General features: G+C 49.3%; 2 protein-coding genes across 5 annotated transcripts in view; one reads left to right on the top strand and one right to left on the bottom strand.

The window, feature by feature from the left end:
- LOC149339884 (protein turtle homolog B-like) overlaps positions 1-18,622 on the bottom strand; it is an 843,694-nt gene that overhangs the window by 755,861 nt on the left and 69,211 nt on the right. The gene's annotated exons all lie outside the window — the stretch shown is intronic.
- Positions 14,516-16,451, top strand: LOC149339886 (myb/SANT-like DNA-binding domain-containing protein 3). Of its 2 annotated transcripts, XM_089548563.1 has the most exons (3): positions 14,516-14,632; positions 14,768-15,158; positions 15,218-16,451. In XM_089548563.1, exons 2-3 carry the CDS (start codon positions 14,894-14,896, stop codon positions 15,409-15,411), a joined length of 459 nt encoding a protein of 152 aa, XP_089404689.1. In that variant the 5' UTR covers positions 14,516-14,632; positions 14,768-14,893; the 3' UTR covers positions 15,412-16,451. The 2 variants fall into 2 exon arrangements, with proteins under 2 accessions (XP_089404689.1, XP_089404690.1); XM_089548564.1 differs by having other exon boundaries at positions 14,522-15,158.

Raw genomic sequence — 18,622 nt, forward strand, 5'->3', positions numbered from 1 at the left:
TTACACCCAAATTCCGCTCAACACAGACATCCATTAGCAAGAGTAACGTACCAAAATCGAGCGCTGACGTGTAGTTTATTCTGCAGAAGAGAAATCTGTTTGCTCACATAAATAAGCGTAATATTACCAATCTGGACTTGCCGTAATAACTTGCATACGAGACTACGATACATGGCATACATCATCAGTTTGGAGAACGCCAGCTCAATGGAATAACCAGACGGCGCGAAGCTACGGGACTTCCTGGAAAATAACTCGTCGGGAATGTTAATGTTTCTCCTACGCATATACTATGTCCTATTCAAGCTTGCAGCTGTCCGCACACATTGGCCCTCATGAAGGGCAAACTTCCCGCATGCGCCTGCCTTAAGTGACCTTCAACTTCAACCCTCCTTCTGCCGTGTGTTTTTCTCAACGCCCATAATTTTTTTTCTGGGACTGTTCTTAGCTACCAGGAACAAAAAAAAATTACGAGGAACTTTAGCGGCTAAAGTGCTGAAAGGCGAAAGCCTGAGTGCTGCATTCTGCTACGCGATTGTTCACTTCACATTCTGTTGGTGCATTAATTAACAGTCAATTAATGACGCTTAAGCTTCGCCTTTAGGAGTGGAACGCGACAGCGTGTTGTAGCGCTGCCACGGAGTCCATTGAACGCCACCACCCGTTCGGCGCGATGCCTTGCCCTTTGAACGCAACGCTTTTTAAGGAAAGGAAATGGCGCAGTAATTCTCTGTAGTCTCGGTGGACACCTGAGCCGCACTGTACAGGAAGGGAGGAAGTGGAGTGAAAGAAGAAAGAGGGACCGTAGTGAAGAAAATTAAAATTGTATTTGAGGAAAGGAAATTACGCATTAACTGTCTCGCATATCTCAGTATTTGACGAAAGGAAGTTGCGCAGTAACTGTCTCACATATTTCGGTGGACACCCGTCAAAATTCGCGCGTGGTGACATCACGACAATTTGGACCAATCTGAAACGCGGACAAATACGCCTTGCTCGTCAGTAAATTGGTTTTTGAGGAAAGGAAATGTATCTGTCTCGCATATCTCGGTGCACACCTGAACCTCGCCGTAACGGGAAGGGAGGAAGATGGGAGTGAAAGAAGACACCGTATTCACTAGACGCACCTTTGTTCATTCCAAACCATCGAGCTGGCATGGCGGAGGGGTAGCGTGCTCGACTCGCACTCCGGAGACCGGGGTTCGATTCCAAAGCTAGGCGAATTTCTTACTCGGTTTTATGTATTTATTTATCTGGTCTGACTAGAAAGATTAATTGGACTAATTGGTTAATTATGCAATTTACTAAATTACTTAGATTACTTGGAGTAATTGGATCCAAGCAATTACTTGGAGCATCACTATACGATCCCTTTAATTGGTTGCATGGTTAGTAGCCAAAGTACAATTGGCCCCGTTTGAAATTCGCGCACTGTGACGTCACGACCATTTAGACCAACTGAAAAGCGTGACATTTCTGTCGACAGCTCCTGCTTACAACGATGAGGCATTAAAGGCTTCCGCCTTAATATTAGACAGCGCGTTTGTCGAAGCTGCAGGAATACGCACAGCCTTTGCCAAAAATAACCAGGCTGCACGGACTGCTACTCAGTCGTATATTAACGCTATTATGCAAGCTCTCAAGCTGTAAATCTCTCTGCGGTAAGGAGAACCCCTGCCTTGACCTTCAAAGAACTTTTAAGCATGAAATGCTTTTAGCTCCCGTTGTCGGCAGTGTGGTGACGTCACGCCGAGACCGAGAGCCATCATCCGGGCTCTGAAACGAGAACATCCGGGCACCGTACGAGACAACGAGATTTCACTCTCTAAGCCCTCCTACGGGACCGGCATACAAGCGCCAGTTGCTCTCCAAACGAGTCACAAAAAATACTGCTGCCAGTGTCTTCTCAATGTTTATCAAGATATCAGTCGCGCTGTGCATTTGATAATGCACGGAATTATAATTTCCGATTTGTAATAACCATGCAAAAAGCACATACATGCCACAATACACTTCGTTGTCATACGTGATCTGTTAGGGGCTTTGAGAGAAGGCCGCTTAGAGAAAGAGAACCCGCGTCTTTCGGGACAGCAGCCGAGCACCATAACCACTGAGCCACCGCGGCGGCCATTTGAGGAAAGGAAGTGCACATACCTTGCTCCCTGGGTCAGTGGACGCCTGAATCGCGCTTATAGGTACGTGGGGTGATGAGAAAGAGATGTGGGCTGCAGGCATTGACAACTTTGTGCCAAAAACGCGGCGCTGAAGACATAGGCCTTCGGCGTTCATTGTGTTCATTGGCGTTGGCGTTGACAACGTTTTACGCTCTGCGATAATTTTAAGGAAAAGAAGTGCGCATAACTGGCTCCCCGGGGTCAGTGGACAAGTATACATCCTTGTCAGGCCTGCGTCTCGTCGTGTCCATGTACGCTTCTGCATCGCCCTGCATTTCATGCTTACTCTACTCTCGGTTACGGGAGAGGCAGAAATTTTTGATATTAAGGGAAGCCGTAACGGCTCTTCTATGCGAATGAGAGGCAAACCATGCAGCCTGGTTACTTTTGACAAAGACTGTACGCATCTGAAGACACACCTTATTTGAAAGAATACAACTGCAGGCATGTGCAAAACATTGATACTGCGGAAAGGCTTTTGAGAGCGAGTAACAGTTTGCGGCCTATTTCAGGAAATAAACCACATCTTTTGTTACTTGATGTGGGCTGCATATACATGGGCTTTGCGCTGTCGCGGACGGCTAGCACACTGCATAAAGATCCTGTATCTACCAAATGCAAAGAAATAGAATTAAAATTTTTCTTTGTTGACGCTGAGGAATGGCGCGGTTTTTTTTTTTTTTCCTTTTTAGACATGGTACACGATTACCCCAACGTTAGGGAGTGTGAAAATCCTTTTGTAATTGCCATCTGTCTTGTACTACTTTGTCCACTTTTCTGCAGTATCATGCGTGCACAGTTTCACGATCTCGTGGTTACTCCTTTATCTTGTTTAAAACAAGCACAGCAACTCTAGGTCGCAAGAATCCACGTATTTATAGGATGAACAAAATTAATAAAATGCAATATGTAGTCAGCAGCCCGGGCATCTATATCCGTTCGTTAGTGACAAATAAAAGAATGCACGCGAGTGTTGGCCGTTAAGAACACGCATTTTTCGTCAGTGTACGTGAACAGAGCTAACGACGTGCCTAGTGAATGTGACGCCGGCAGGAGTCTTCTTTGTGGGGCCGCGGCCACGGCACAAATACTCATCTTGGTTATAGCGCGCTACCACAAAACACAGAAGACAGAGGAAGAAACAAACGCAACGAAAGAAGGGCGAACTCACAGAAGCAGAAGGAGCAGTAATCAAGAGCCGATAACGGTGCAATTCGTGATAAAGCCTGGACACAGCCTGCGCTTTGATTGTATAAAAGGACAAGTGTTTCATGTCGAATAAACAGTTGTGAGTTCGCGCTTGTTTCGTTGCGTGTGTTTCTTCGTCGGTCATTTATGGTGCGCAGTTGCACGCTATAAACAAGATGAAAAACAAACTAGCCCCTGTTCTATTAGTGCTTACAGATATTCAGCCTCAAGTTATGAAACCACGGAGCGCTTGGTGCAATCCTCCAGAGGCCGAAGTTGTTGAGGCCGAGGCGCTGGCCGCGCTTTGAGCGATCACTCAACACTGAAGTAACGCTGCGAGTCCGTAAAGGTGCCGCGAACAGAGAGCTACTGCGAGCCTCCTCCGCACGCTCTCGCTGCCGGCCTGCTAATTCACTCGCCATTTGTATTGAAGATTAAATGGAGCTGCACACGCAACTGCTCCATGTGAACGCATCGAACGCACGCTCCGTAAAGATTTCCGCGCACCAGAGCTGGATCGCCGAGAAGCAAGAAGTGAGGGAGGCTGGGATGAGGACTGCGCAGGCCTTGATTCATTTCCTCATTAGCGTCGCATTAGCATCGTACGAACACGCGTACAGGCACGATACCGAGGCGCGGGAGGACACGAATCACTCTCGGTGCGAAGGTATAAAAGAAAACGACCAAAAAGAAAGCTGGGATGGAAGGAAGAGTTGAGGAGGAATAAATTGAGCCGCTCCTTGTCGAATCTGCAGAACACCAATAGAAGGTCCCATACATACGCGCCTGATTTAAGCTACCGGAAAGGCTGTTTCTCCGGTGAAGTGACCTTCTCAAAGCGAAAAAAGCAATAGCCTGCATCTGGCATGAAGCCCACTCACTCATAAAAGCCGCCAAAAAAATAATAATCAAGAAAAAACGTCGAACTCAGCACCATTCGTTCCTCCTCTCTCAGTACTATGAGTTGTTCACGCGCGATTCGCCGGCGGCCCTGGCTTTCCTCGTTCCTTTGGCCGCTTGTTTTTTACTTATTTGGTTCTTGATTAACGGGCCGGTCTGCGCAGAAGTGGCGCCTAAAAGCCAGGGGTGTAGAACGACCTTGCGTACGCATTAGGTTCCGGCTCTCACCCCATCATCTCTGCGCCTCGACCAGTTTCTGCCCGGTGCTCTCACGGATGACGCCGGCTGCGACGGATTCCCAACTGCTTATCAATCACTTATTATACAGATCGGAGATAAACATACAACAAAAAGCACTCAGCGTTCTCCTCGCATATGATAAAAAAAGCCAGAGGCGTTGCTTTGGGCCACCCCTGATCAGACGCAAAGATAAGCCACCGCGCGCGCGGTAGGCGCTATCGACGCGTAGTAAAGAAAGCACGTACGCAAACAAACCGAGTGACACTCATTGTACGTAACGAGACACTCGGACAAAAATCAGTAGCCTCTATTCGCCTGGCTTCGTACAGTAGCAAGCACATAAGTACTTGTTGGGCTGCCAGAAAAAAATTTATATGCGCACCACCTCCTTCGACCGCTTAATGCTTACCGCCAGTCTGGATCAGTTGTTCTTTCAAGTCAGCTTACCAGGACGGCTAGCCTAATCAGGGCAATGTAGAAACGACTTCCCTATGAAGTACATAACCGACCGATATTCAATGAATTCAGGGCCACCTTTCAAGGCAGTTAGACATCTAACTAAAGAATGTTGTCTTTTATTGTGTTCTTCAAATTCATGCACAAAACTGTTTAATATGGCACTGTTTGCATATACCAGTTCGCCTTCCTTCCTTCCTTCCTTCCTTCCTTCCTTCCTTCCTTGCTTCCGTCCGTCCGTCCGTCCGTCCGTACGTCTGTCCTTCCTTTCTTCCTTCCTTCCTTCCTTCCTTTCCTTCTTTCCTTCATTCCTTCTTTCATTCCGCCCTTCCTTCTGTCCTTCCTTGCGTCTTTCGTTCGGTCCGTCCATCCTTCCTTTCTTCTTCCTTCCTTCCTTCCTTCCTTCCTTCCTTCCTTCCTTTTTTTCCTTCCTTCCTTCCTTCTTTTCTTTCTTTCTTCCTTTCTTTCTTTCTTTCTTTCTTTCTTTCTTTCTTCCTCTCTTTCTTCCTGTCTTTTTCTTTTTCTCTGTTCCTTTCCTTTTCCTTTCCTTTTTCTTTCTTTCATTCCTTCATTTTTCGTTCTCTTTTTTACTTTTTACTTCTTCCTTCCTTCCTCTCCTTTTACTTTTTCCTTCTTCCTTTCCTTTTCTCTTGCTTTCATTCTTTCTTCCGTCCTCTCTTTTTGTTTTTCTTTCCTTCTCTCTTCCTTTCTTTCTCTTTCTTTCTTTCTTTCTTTCTGTCTTTCTTTTTCTTCCTTTCTTGCTCGCTTCCTTCATTTATTTCTCTCTTTCTCCCTCTCTGTCCCGTATCATCACGCTAATTTTGACACTATCGTTTATCTCAAGCAGATGCCCGATTTGCGCCCTTGCCTTGGCGCGCCGATGTCACCATGTTTTTCATGAAAGAAACTTGTAATAAACAGATTCACAACAGCGCTACGGCACAAGGACAGAAGAAACACGAAAAACACAGGACGGGCGCTGTTTTTTTCTTTTTACTCAGACTTCAGCACCTTGCCGACGCGTCGTGCGTGGCCCCAGGATGGCGCCATTCCACCAAACAAGGTCTGAATCTCTAGAGGGATTATTCTTCTCTTGAGGCAGTACGAGAGCACTCTCGACTGGCAGGTGGTGACAGCGACCAGGTTGACCAGGGCTATAGCAGAATCGTGCTTAGGTCGCTGACAGAAAAAAGAGCCCAATGTAGGAGAAATACGTTCTAAGAGGATTCTGGTGTGGGCTAGTTGGTTCATGCTTAATAAACAGATTCACAACAGCGCTACGGCACAAGGACAGAAGAAACACGAAAAACACAGGACGGGCGCTGTTTTTTTTTTTTCTTTTTACTCAGACTTCAGCACCTTGCCGACGCGTCGTGCGTGGCCCCAGGATGGCGCCATTCCACCAAACAAGGTCTGAATCTCTAGAGGGATTATTCTTCTCTTGAGGCAGTACGAGAGCACTCTCGACTGGCAGGTGGTGACAGCGACCAGGTTGACCAGGGCTATAGCAGAATCGTGCTTAGGTCGCTGACAGAAAAAAGAGCCCAAAGTAGGAGAAATACGTTCTAAGAGGATTCTGGTGTGGGCTAGTTGGTTCATGCTTAATAAACAGATTCACAACAGCGCTACGGCACAAGGACAGAAGAAACACGAAAAACACAGGACGGGCGCTGTTTTTTTTTTCTTTTTACTCAGACTTCAGCACCTTGCCGACGCGTCGTGCGTGGCCCCAGGATGGCGCCATTCCACCAAACAAGGTCTGAATCTCTAGAGGGATTATTCTTCTCTTGAGGCAGTACGAGAGCACTCTCGACTGGCAGGTGGTGACAGCGACCAGGTTGACCAGGGCTATAGCAGAATCGTGCTTAGGTCGCTGACAGAAAAAAGAGCCCAATGTAGGAGAAATACGTTCTAAGAGGATTCTGGTGTGGGCTAGTTGGTTCATGCTTAATAAACAGATTCACAACAGCGCTACGGCACAAGGACAGAAGAAACACGAAAAACACAGGACAGCGCCCGTCCTGTGTTTTTCGTGTTTCTTCTGTCCTTGTGCCGTAGCGCTGTTGTGAATCTGTTTATTAAGCATGAACCAACTAGCCCACACCAGAATCCTCTTAAAACTTGTCGTCTCAGTCATATTTAATATTGCTGCTAAACAGAACTGCAAAGCAGCATGACATGCTGCGTTGTTTATTTTTCCCAGCCACGCGGTTAAGAGTGATGTACGTTCTTCTAAAAAGAACGAAACAAAAACGTCGGGGGAGGGAGAGAAAGATCACGGCCGTATCGCTCTTTAAATGAGCAGTACTGCGATATTTATGCATTGTGGTTTATGGGAGTTCAATGTCACAAAGCGACTCAGGCTATGAGGGACGCCGTAGTGAAGGGCTCCGGAAACATCGACCACCTGGGGTTCTTTAACGTGCACTGACATCGCACCGTACACGGGGCTGTAGAATTTCGCTTCCATCTAAATTCGACCACCGTGGCATTGACCGAAACCGCGTCTGTCGGGTCAGCAGCCGAGCGTCATAACCACTGAGCCACCGCGGCGGCTCGTCCTACTCTATTTGCATAAATTGCCTCCATGGAAGGCAGTTTACCATGTTTCAACCAACGGGCCACACGACAACTTCGTGACAGCCGAGGTCATTTGCTTCACCCGAGCAGAGCGCTACATATACCATGTTTCAAATTACGCCGCTATTTCTGAGAGCCAGCTTGCTCATTTAACGGCCGAAAGAGATTGCAAAGTATGTCATGATCCTTTAGCAAATGATGTCTTCAAGAATCTCTCCTGAGATAATTAGCGAGCATGCCTTCGCTGGCAGTAATTACCACCCCCAGGGAATGGGGAACCTTGACGGACATGCTAGAAAGACACTCGCCGTTCCAGCCAACGTCCCGCACTTCCTGTTAGTTCGCATATCGCGTCCAGTTAGGGAAGCCACTCGCTAAGAGTTCTGCAGTACTGGCTAAAAGTCTCGGACTAGGGACGCCGACCATGTAGCGGGGCCACTCTGTGGCTCCAAAACTGTTTTTCACAAAATAAAAGTTTTCACCACCACCACCTCCGGATTCAGAAATCTGTTGCCTATTGAACCAGCTTCAAGGGAGGCAAAGTATTGTTCCGTGGGACTGGAACAGCGTTTGCTTTTTTTGGTGCCCGCTGCGATAAGCACCGAACTTAACCAGAAGACGCCACGGCGTGGCGTGATGCCTGCCCCTGGCAAGACAGCAACAGCAACGCCACCACCCGGAGCAGCGGAGTTCCCAGCTCTCAGCGCTTCATCTGGCGGCGCCGCCTGCAACCAACCCAAGGTAGGCAGCTGGGCGAGGGTCGCCTCCTCTCCTTCCCCTCCTCCCTCCTCCCCCACCAGCACCGCCGAGACACAGGAACTCAAGCGCGAGCTCGCCCTCTTGCGAGCTCAAAACGAAAAACTAGCCAGCGAGCTTAACTCGCTCAAATCCCAATTCCATACTCCGCCCGCGTCGAGCGACGAGGCAGAAAACATAACAGACAGGGAGATCCCTCCTCCTGTGGAGAGTCGCGCCGCGGCCCTGGAGACCCGGGTGACCGCAATTGAAACACAATTGGCTGACCTCCCCAAAATTATCCATGACACCATCGCGCGTCAGGTGGAGAGTGTCATCGCACAGGTGACACAAGCCGTAACGCACATTATCCAAAAATGGATAAAAGATAATCCGCGCGTCCTTAAACGCGTAGGACCCATCAGGGACGCTAACCGCCCCTCAAAATTCAATAGAGCTATTCCCGATGAGTTTGACTTTTCGGAAGACTCCTGCACGTCTGCGCCGGGCACTAGCGGACTGGGGAGTCTTAACAACGTGACCCCACCCTCCGCCTCCGACCATGGCCCCCAACCCTAAGTCGCGAGCAAGAACAACTCAGCCGCTTACACTAACGCAGTGGAACTGCCGAGGTCTCAAGGACCACAAGAAGCGGACTCATCTCCGCCTCTATCTTGAGACCTTTGAGTTCCTCGTCGCCGTGGTTGCCCTTCAGGAACCCGGCGCCGGTGCCAAACTAACAAACTACACTACATTTCAACACAACCCGCAGACATGTACACTTGTTCACAAGCGATACACTGCGCAGGAGGTCACACTTCCCACAACACCGTCTTTCCCATACACGATGGTTTCAGTGCTGCCCCTAAAGCGGTCTGACCCACCTGTACACATTCTAAATATTTACTGCCCACCGAAACTTAACAACGTCACGTTCAATGAAATTTTCACTCAAGCTATGCAGGTGGCGGGTAGGGATCCCCTCCTAATCGTCGGCGATTTCAACGCCCCGAGCAGGCTATGGGGATACCCCCGGGAGGACAGGCGTGGGAGGAAGCTTGCGGAACTTATTTCCACACTTGGACTCACCCTGCACACTGACCCCGCCAACCCAACACGTGTCGGCAATTCCATTCAACGAGATACTTGCCCGGACCTCACATTTACACGCAACATACGACATGCCGACTGGCTGAATACAGAGGACACTCTAGGTAGTGATCACTGTATAATCAACACAACCATTTACATGCGTCCCCTGAAACGCCCACTAAAACAAGCTCGTATCCCTGATTGGACGACTTTCCGCACCTCTCTACCTATTGTAGACCCCCTCCAGTCGGGATACGACGCCTGGTCCAGATCGCTCACTTCTACACTCACACAACACGAACAGCAGATACAGCTTACAGAAACACAAACAGACGTGGACAACCACCTTCTCCACCTTTGGGAGGCCCGTCGCAGCCTCACGAAACGATGGAAGAAACAGAAACATAACAGACGCCTAAAGAGCCGCATCCTCGAACTCACACAACAGGCAGCGGAATATGCTACTCAGCTAGCCGACACTAACTGGGTGGACCGGTGCAACGCGGCTGCTCGCCAGATGTCTGGCCGCAACACGTGGCGCCTGTTCCGCGCTCTCATCGATCCAATACAAACACGCACGGAAACCCAACGCCAATTACATAGGGCCTTGCACAACTTTACAGGAACGACAAAACAACTAGCGCACACGCTCAGGGATCGCTACCTGTGCACCACTAAGGACCCCCGGCAGGCGGCGTACTCGTATGCAGGCGAAGAGAACACGGAGCTGGACAAGCCGTTCCAGCTCCACGACCTCCGGGCGGCCTTGAGCAAAATGAAGCGGGGCACTGCACCCGGGCGCGACAAGGTTACGGTCAAGCTCTTGGCCAACCTTCCCGACGCAGCCTACGCCGCGCTCCTCAAATACATCAATAGCATTTGGGACGGCGAGACTCCTCTCCCTCTCGATTGGAAATCGGCTCTCGTGACCTTTATTCCGAAAGCCGGCAAACCTATTGATGTGGAGAACCTTCGCCCCATCTCCCTCACGTCTTGTGTCGGCAAGCTGATGGAGACGATGGTGCGCGACAGACTCTCCGATTTTCTAGAAACACAGCACACTTTCGCGGACACCATGTTCGGTTTTCGCCCTCACAAGTCTGCACAGGATATACTTCTGCAGCTTCACCACGACATCTTAGATCCTGTCGAATGTCCCCACAACGACAAGGTGGTCCTGGCCTTGGATCTTAAAGGCGCATTCGACAACGTCAAACACGAAGTAATCCTGGACCACCTCAGTAACACCAACTGTGGCCACAAAACATTCAACTACATAAAACAATTTCTTACAGACCGTCAAGCCTACATACGCATACAAGATGCGGAACACGGGCCATACACCATCGGCTCGAGGGGAACACCTCAAGGCGCGGTCCTGTCTCCCCTCCTCTTTAATTTGGCAATGCTTCATCTTCCCTCCAAATTGTCCTCTTTGCCCGGGATACATCACGCTCTTTATGCGGATGACATTACAATCTGGGCCACGCAAGGTAACCTGGGCCACATGGAATCCTGCCTGCAAGCAGCGGCGACCCTAGTCGACGACTACGCGGCCTACTGCGGACTCCAGTGCGCCCCGTCTAAATCAGAATTTGTGCACATACGTCCCTCCCCTCGGGACACAACTCCGCTTTGCATCAGTCTCCCCTCGGGACCGATCCGGGAGTCCAAGGAGATCCGCGTCCTTGGTCTCTTCATACACCACCAACGCAGAGTCGACACCACCCTAGCCAAACTTCGCACGGTGGGAGACCAGGTGGGCCGCATGGTCCGCCGGGTCTCCAACAAGCGGGGCGGATTACGAAGCAAGGATGCACTGCGGCTTGCCCATGCTTTCGTAACGAGTAGAATCCTCTACTCAACCCCCTACTTGCACCTGCGCAAACATGATGATGACCAACTGGAGGTCATCCACCGGAAAGTCATCAAGCGGGCTCTCAACCTCCCGATCACCACGTCCAACCAGCGACTTCTGGCCTTGGGCGTGGTGAACACATTTCGGGAGCTTCGAGAGGCCCACTTAGTCAACCAATACACGCGTCTTGCACAGACCACGTCCGGTCGCCGCCTCTTGGACCGGCTACACATCAAACATGACTACCATATTGAGGAAAGGGAGAGAGTGCCAGCACCCTGGAGACGCGCCCTCCGGGTCCGACCCCTTCCCCGCAACATGTCCAGAGAAGACCATAGCGGTCGTCGCCAGGCGCGCGCGGAAGCGTTGGCGCGATACTATGGTAACCAACAACATGTGTATTACGTGGACGTTGCCGGCCCACACCACGGGGTGTGGTACACGGCCGCAGTCGTACACAACACAAACACAGTCAACGGGCTCACTTTCAAAGCCTACAGCGCAACACACGCGGAGGAGATTGCCATTGCTCTTGCTCTCACTACTCCCAAGTCGAGACACATCATCACCGACTCGCGAGGGGCCTGTCGGAACTACGAGTTGGGTTGGGCTCCCCCGCTTGCCTGGCGCATACTGGAATATAGCTGTCGATCTGAAGATCCAACTCCACGCAACCTGATTTGGGCCCCCGGTCACCAGGGACTCCAGGGAAACGAACAGGCCGATCAGGCCGCCCGCGCACTCTCTCCCCGGGCTATCTCCCTGTCCTTGGAAGGGTACTCCCAATCAGACAATCTGGCCATTACATTCAAACAAATCACCAATTACTACAAGGAGGAGCACCGGCGCTACCCGGCCCCTTGTAAGGGTCTGGGTCGCGCTGACGAGCGCCTCCTCATCAAAATTCTTACTAACACTGTACTGTGCCCGGCGGTGCTTAAACATTTCAATACATCCTTTGATGGCGCGTGCCAGTTCTGTGGGGAGGTGGCTGACACCTTCCACATGGTTTGGGCGTGTCAGTCAAACCCATCTATCCCCCCCAACCCCAACCCCACCAGAGAGGACTGGGAGGCGGCCCTGCTCGGCTGTCAGGACCTAAAGACCCAAAAGGCCTTGGTTCACCGGACGCGGGCGGCGTTGCTTGCCAATGGGGCCCCGGAATAGGGGCTCCACCTAGTATTGTTAGGGGAAAGGGCCAATAGGGCCTACCCCAATCACCTCTCTGTAAATATTTATTGCGTTATAAATGTTTTTCACCACCACACACTACAAACTTGCGTCTGACAACCTATTTAAAAGCACGCATTCACCATAAGCGCCCACAACAATATTTTGCGCGCAGTTTGATGAGTGCACATGCTCTCACGTGGATTTTATTGGGATTTTCATTCGTGCGAAATACCAGCTGGTACAACCAACGAGGTGATCGGCTAGAAAGCTGCAATTGTCGCGCGGTCGCTCCAAAAACCGTTCATCGCACGTAACCGCGAATCAAAACAAGTCACTGCAGTTTGAGCATGTAACCATACACAATTTACATTTCGTTTCCAAGATCGACGCTCCTAACAAAATACGCTGTAAGTCTGTCATCACGCTTAAGAATCTTTACATCCTTGCGCGTGGTTAAAAAAAAAATTACTAGATGCACACGATGGCTTTTGGAAGGTAGAGAATAAAATTTTAGTAATGGTTGGCGGCTAGCTGGCGTATTATATACAGGAATTCACTTTGTTGAGAGACAATCATCTCTCGCCTTGTTCTCTTCCACATTGTTTTGCATAAATACTGAGGCAGTACTTTCACCACTGCACACCAGAAAGTGTACCACGTGTTTCAGGGAAGCCGGCCACTAATTTTTAAAATTAGGGTCTTTAAGATAAAGATAAGTTTTTTAGGCACAGTAATACCAGTGTTGGCGGACGTGAAAAAGCAAATGAATCGTGTGCACTAGAAAAATGATAAACTAAATTCTAATAGCTAACTTTTTCATTATTACCGATACGCACCTGATTGAAATTAGAGATTTGTAGCCGGCGGTTAGTAATAGCCATACCGGTTTTTATAATTTTGATAAAGGGATTGCCTTCGCCGCTGTGGCTCGACTAATTTGGGCAATTCGAAAACAATTCGAACACCGCGCGCTTGCGGGAGAGGGCAGAGCGACGTCAATCAAATTGCGACACTACGTACGGGAAGTGGCGAGGAAGTGAAGTGGCGAGGAGCGCGGAGCACTGCAGCACGGGCTGGGCTGGGATTGTCGCGTAGTATATGCGTTACGTAGGACCGCGATTTGCTTGATGTCGCTTTGCGCCTTCCCGCAAGCGCGCGGTTTTTTTATGTCACTATAAATGGGCCAAACTACTTAAGCCACAAAAGCGAAGGTACTCGCGTTTTGAAATTTCAAATACTGGTGCCTCTATTTGCTAAAAGGTGCCTATCGGTAATACGTAAAAAGTTAACTATTAGAATTTAGTTTATCACTTTACTAGCTAACATGATTCGCCCCTTTTTTGGCGTTTGCCAACACTGGTTCACTATGCCGCAAAAGGCATATACATCTTACTTACTTAACCTTTACTTAAACATCTATTTTTCAAAATTAGTGGCCGTCTTCACTGAAACACTTGGTTTATTGGAGACTAAATAAAATGCGAGGTTGAAACAATGATAGTTTCCAGAAGCACCAGCAGCTGAACGTAGACAAGTTTGCTAAACAAAAGTATCTTCTGCCGGGCTAGTTGGTCTGAATCGTTCATAATTAAAACTGCGCGAACAAAACAAGGACCGAGCAAGAACACAGTAGCACACACAAGCGCAGGTGTGTGTTACTGTGTTCTTGCTCGGTCCTTGTTTTGTACGCGCAGTTTTAAATATGAACGATTGCTAAACAAAGCCGGAGGGTACTGAATGCGCGTGCCATTAGGCCTACAAAGTACATCGTCCGCAATGACCTTCTCGGTCAATATCGCGCCTTTTTCTAGCATAATATGATGTCTGCTCGGGTTTTTTTTAAGCGTGTATATCTTTACTCGTAATTAAAGAGGAGTAAGAAGTAGCAGCCATAGCTGACAACATGTTGCGCTGAGTTAGCGCTTTGAATCCAGCAACCACGGTACATTGCTGTATTCCTATGTCTCCGCTGTAATCTCCGTCAAAGCGAACTAACGTTCGGGGAAATCTCGAGAAGGTGCCAAGTAATGCAAAGTGCAAACGGGGGCAGAAAGCACCGATAGAAACTAAGGGCCAAACTCTGAAAGCTTCCTTTCCTCGGACCTCTTCCTTACCTCAGGTGAGGCCTCCTTACCCCCGAACTTCCGATGGAGGAGGCCAGCTTACTCTGAAAGCTCCCCTCGCCTCACCTCAAGTGAGGAACGCACGCCGCGCGTCTGGGTTTGAGGATACCGTCGTAAGTTTCACGCAAACGTCCTTATTCAATGAAAAAAAAATTGCTCGTCGCGCAATTTTTAAATTGATTACTAATACAGAGGCGCATTAACACTTTCTTGCATTTTTCTTTAATAAACATGAAAAATCGACAAAGACGACCGCAGCTTAATGCGGTCTAGCAACACTGCTAAGCCTGTTTTGGAGACGCTGGACGAAAGTGGTAGCCCTGCGACGTGACTTTGTGCGACCGCATCGGACCGCTGCAGACAACGAAGCGACCATGCCTGGCAAAGCATATTTTACACAAGAGGAAAAGGACCTTCTCAAAGACCTTGTTCGAATACACAGCACAGTCGAGTGCAAACGCACTGACGCCGTCTCGTTAAGTGCCAAAGCGAAGGCGTGGGAAAGACTTTGCACTGACTTCAACAGCAGGCCGTTCGTACGCACCCGAGAACCCAAACAGCTAAAGAAGCTATGGGACAACCTGAAGCAGAAATGGAAGCGCGCGAAAGCGAAGCAAACCCGTGATGTAATGAGAACAGGTATGTACATTTAACTTCCTTTTTAAGAGCCACCAGTACCAAACCTATTTTGTTTACAGGAGGCGGCCCACAGCCACCACCTATGGACGAGGGGCTGGCACAGATCGAAGCCGTTGTGCCTCATCTCAGCGTCCGGATACCGAATCGGTTTGATAGCGACCGCCCGCTCGACTCTCCAAACCAAAGCGTTTCGGGCATCCTGAACGGAATGCTGCGCGACAGCGGACCAGATGACAGCGATGATGGTGCGTAAATTCGTTGCGAAGTCCTCTATTTAACGAGGCAGACTGCTCGTGAGAGTGCTCGCATTGCATCGCCCAGGGTGCACTAAAATTTGTCCTGTGAAAATCGTGAACGCAGCATAGCAAGCTTTTAGCATGTATGTGCACGATAAATCAGTGCGACTGGATTGATATCTGCATGAACCCATCTAAAATTGGCGCAAAGAAAAGCACTGAAAAACAGCGAGAACGGACAGGACAGGAGCCCCTGTCCATCCTCTTTGTTTTTCAGTGGTTTTCTGTGTGCCACTTTTAGATGGATCGTTACTAACTAGCCCAATTTTCTGCTTTACCAATCTGCATGAATCTTGACTGCAGATCTGAGCTGCTTGCATATCCCATGCAGCCAGTTCTGCCAAACTATACATAGCTAAACCGTTGCGAGGCAAAATGACCGCTGTGCATGTTCTCATATTGAAGTGCGCCTAAAATCCATCAGGCAGAAACAGCAACTCTTTCACACATGTACTTTATTGGAAGGAGTACAGTTAAAAAGGTCCCCTCTACGGCTGCGCCAGTTGAAATCCTCTTTTAAGATCTCTTAGAGGGAAATTGCTGTTGAAGATGATTGTTGTAGGATTCTTGACGTCTTGCAGATTTGTTTTGCTCAATCACATTGCAAGAGGACACTTCTGGAGAGGTTAAACTTTTTATAACAATTAAAAGCACAAAGGAAGATACAAGCAAGGAGAAAACATAATTACACTTGACTGGCTCGTACTTCTACGTGCCGAAACCAGCCCTCGGTCCTGCCAAAGCAGCGGGTTTTAAATCCTATGTCCCCGCCCTTGGTGGGAGAATAACCAATCAGGTACTGCACAAACATCCACCCAATAACTTATTGGGGAAAGGAAAATACAGCCAATGAATGATTGGGGAAAGAAGGTAGCCCCTCGCGACACCGTACACATATGTACATTTTCTACTATCACTGCTGCGAGCTTCGCGAACATTCACTTTCCCACTTTCCCAACGTCCGGATGATGACCCAAGTTCCAGGAAAGCCACTTCAATCCATCTGTTTCTCATCGTCGCTCCTCCCTTCTCCCGCTGGGTTGACTGACCCCTTTCTGTGCGGTTGTGCGGAGGGCCCAAGAGAGAACGTAATGGGCATTCCAATAACGCCACTGGATGCAGCAAACAAAATAAGCACCACGAACTTCACTCCTCCCAACCAAGAATGTCTCACAGACACTTGTTGTCAGTGGGACATTAAAGTTCAGCCATGGTGTCCGACAACAAAAGTACATACACACGCACACACACGTACGTCGGCTGTCCAGTCAGTCCACCAACACACACACATGCGCCGGCTGTCCAGTCAGTACACCAGCACGCACACAGCGGATATTTCAACCCGCACACACAAGGCCGGAAACCAATCTGCACATTCCAGAATCCACCATGTCAGATCGGTGCCCAAAACTGGCAGAAATTACTTCTAGCCACCTACATCACGAAACAACAAATGTTTCTCTAGAGCTTTGTCCACAAAATTGGACCAAAATTTACAATTATCCGGCACAGCGCCAGTTGCAAAGGCTGCCGCCGCTATCAGATAGATCATGTCGCTTTCCTCAAAATCGACAGAGGTCACCTGCTCCATGCGCTCTACGAAAACTGCTGCCATCGCGTTTGCGATTGCCCCTTTGGAATTCACATTAGGGTTACGCCGGTCATCGGCTATCTCACGCGCAGCCCTGCATAGCGCTAGCTCTTTGTAAGGCTGCTCGCCGATCGTTTTCTTCAAAGAAAAGCGTGCCCTCGTTCATTCTCTTCTCAGTAGTTCCTTCAGCAGCTCGCTTCCGCACTGCTGATAACGAAGCATGTTGCTCCATGTCGAAACATAAAGAGATGGGTGCATTGCTCAAATCCTGCTGTTTCCTATCTGCTTCGAACACCGTTACCGCAATCAAATGCGCATTTCTTACACCCTCAGCATCTAATGCAGGCTCATCTTTCCTGGTTAGCCTATGATCATCTGCAATCACATTGGCAGCTTCCGGATCTGCCTCAAGCTCCACTGGAGCCTCAGGTTTGTCTGGAACAGACTCATGCGCAGTTTTGAAATCGTCTTCAAAACATGCTCTCTTATTTGCTACATATAGCTGCTCCCTGTCTGGCTGCTTTTGCAGTGAGTGTGTCTCAGGTGTTGCCAACTTCCCTACGCCTTCAGCTATAGCATCTGCTGTCACTGCGCAGAGTGTCCGCTCCGGCTGGCTTACCAATTCATCTTTGGCAGCCAGCTTACCTTCGCCTTTAAAGAGTGTTCCCGCTATTCGTGCCGGCTCTACCTCTTCGCCGAGCGTTACAGCTGCCCCAGAGTTTGCGCCAACCTGTTCTGGCTCAATGCTGAACTCCTGTTCACAAACAAAACACTCATGTGCCTCCTGGGTCTCCTCTATCTCAGCTCGCTCTGACAAACAGCGCTTCAAAGGCGTGACTAACTCCCCTATGCCCTCAGCCATCTCTCCTGGCACGGCACACACGGTTGGGCCCCGCTGCCTAAACGCTGCAGCTTTCACACCTATAGCCATTGGCCCACAGGTCATTCTCAATACGGGAACATGCTGTACTCGCTTCGATTTCGGACAGTCAATCATTAGATGCCCAAATTCCATGCAGTCAAAACATTGAACTGCTGCCTCTATCAGATTTCGTTCCCTGGTTGAATTTAGATTGCATCTGTGCAAGTTTTATCTTTTCTCGCTCAATTTCGAGTTTCAACTTGCCAATTTCAAGCAGTTGTTCTGCCTTCTGCTCAGTCTCCAAACATAGCATCATGCCCTCCCGATCGTACCACACGGCAGCCATCTCCCTTTTCCGTGCTATCATTTATACCACGAAAACAGTACACCGACATGGTGAATTCGGAGAAAGCAAAAAGGTCTCCTACCTTGTCACTAGTTGTTCTCCTGAACCTCAACGCGGATGCCTGGTTCCTTCCGCAGCTCACGGACTTGGCACCTCCACGACACGTCGGTCGCCTGGCTCCTTCAGCTCCTCACTGACTTGAGCCTCCTACGTCCCGTTGAAAATAACCAGCAGTTTCCGAAGCTTTCAGTGTCGCTCTATGACGCTGACTCACGTTCCTCCTTTAGGACGTACCGCTCTGCAGCTTGTCCACCGACTTGATCTTCCGCCCCTCCGTCAGATACCTCGAGCAGAAAGACGTAGCAAATC

This window comes from Amblyomma mixtum, chromosome 6 (assembly GCF_055824585.1).
Source record: "Amblyomma mixtum isolate Tamu chromosome 6, ASM5582458v1, whole genome shotgun sequence".
In the NCBI taxonomy this organism is placed as follows: domain Eukaryota; kingdom Metazoa; phylum Arthropoda; class Arachnida; order Ixodida; family Ixodidae; genus Amblyomma; species Amblyomma mixtum.

Excerpts from the sequence above, each read along its gene's own strand:
- LOC149339886 (XM_089548563.1), top strand. The coding sequence starts at position 14,894 with ATGCCTGGCAAAGCATATTTTACACAAGAGGAAAAGGACCTTCTCAAA. Across the intron at positions 15,159-15,217 it reads CCGTGATGTAATGAGAACAG|GAGGCGGCCCACAGCCACCA; the intron begins GTATGTACATTT and ends TTTTGTTTACAG.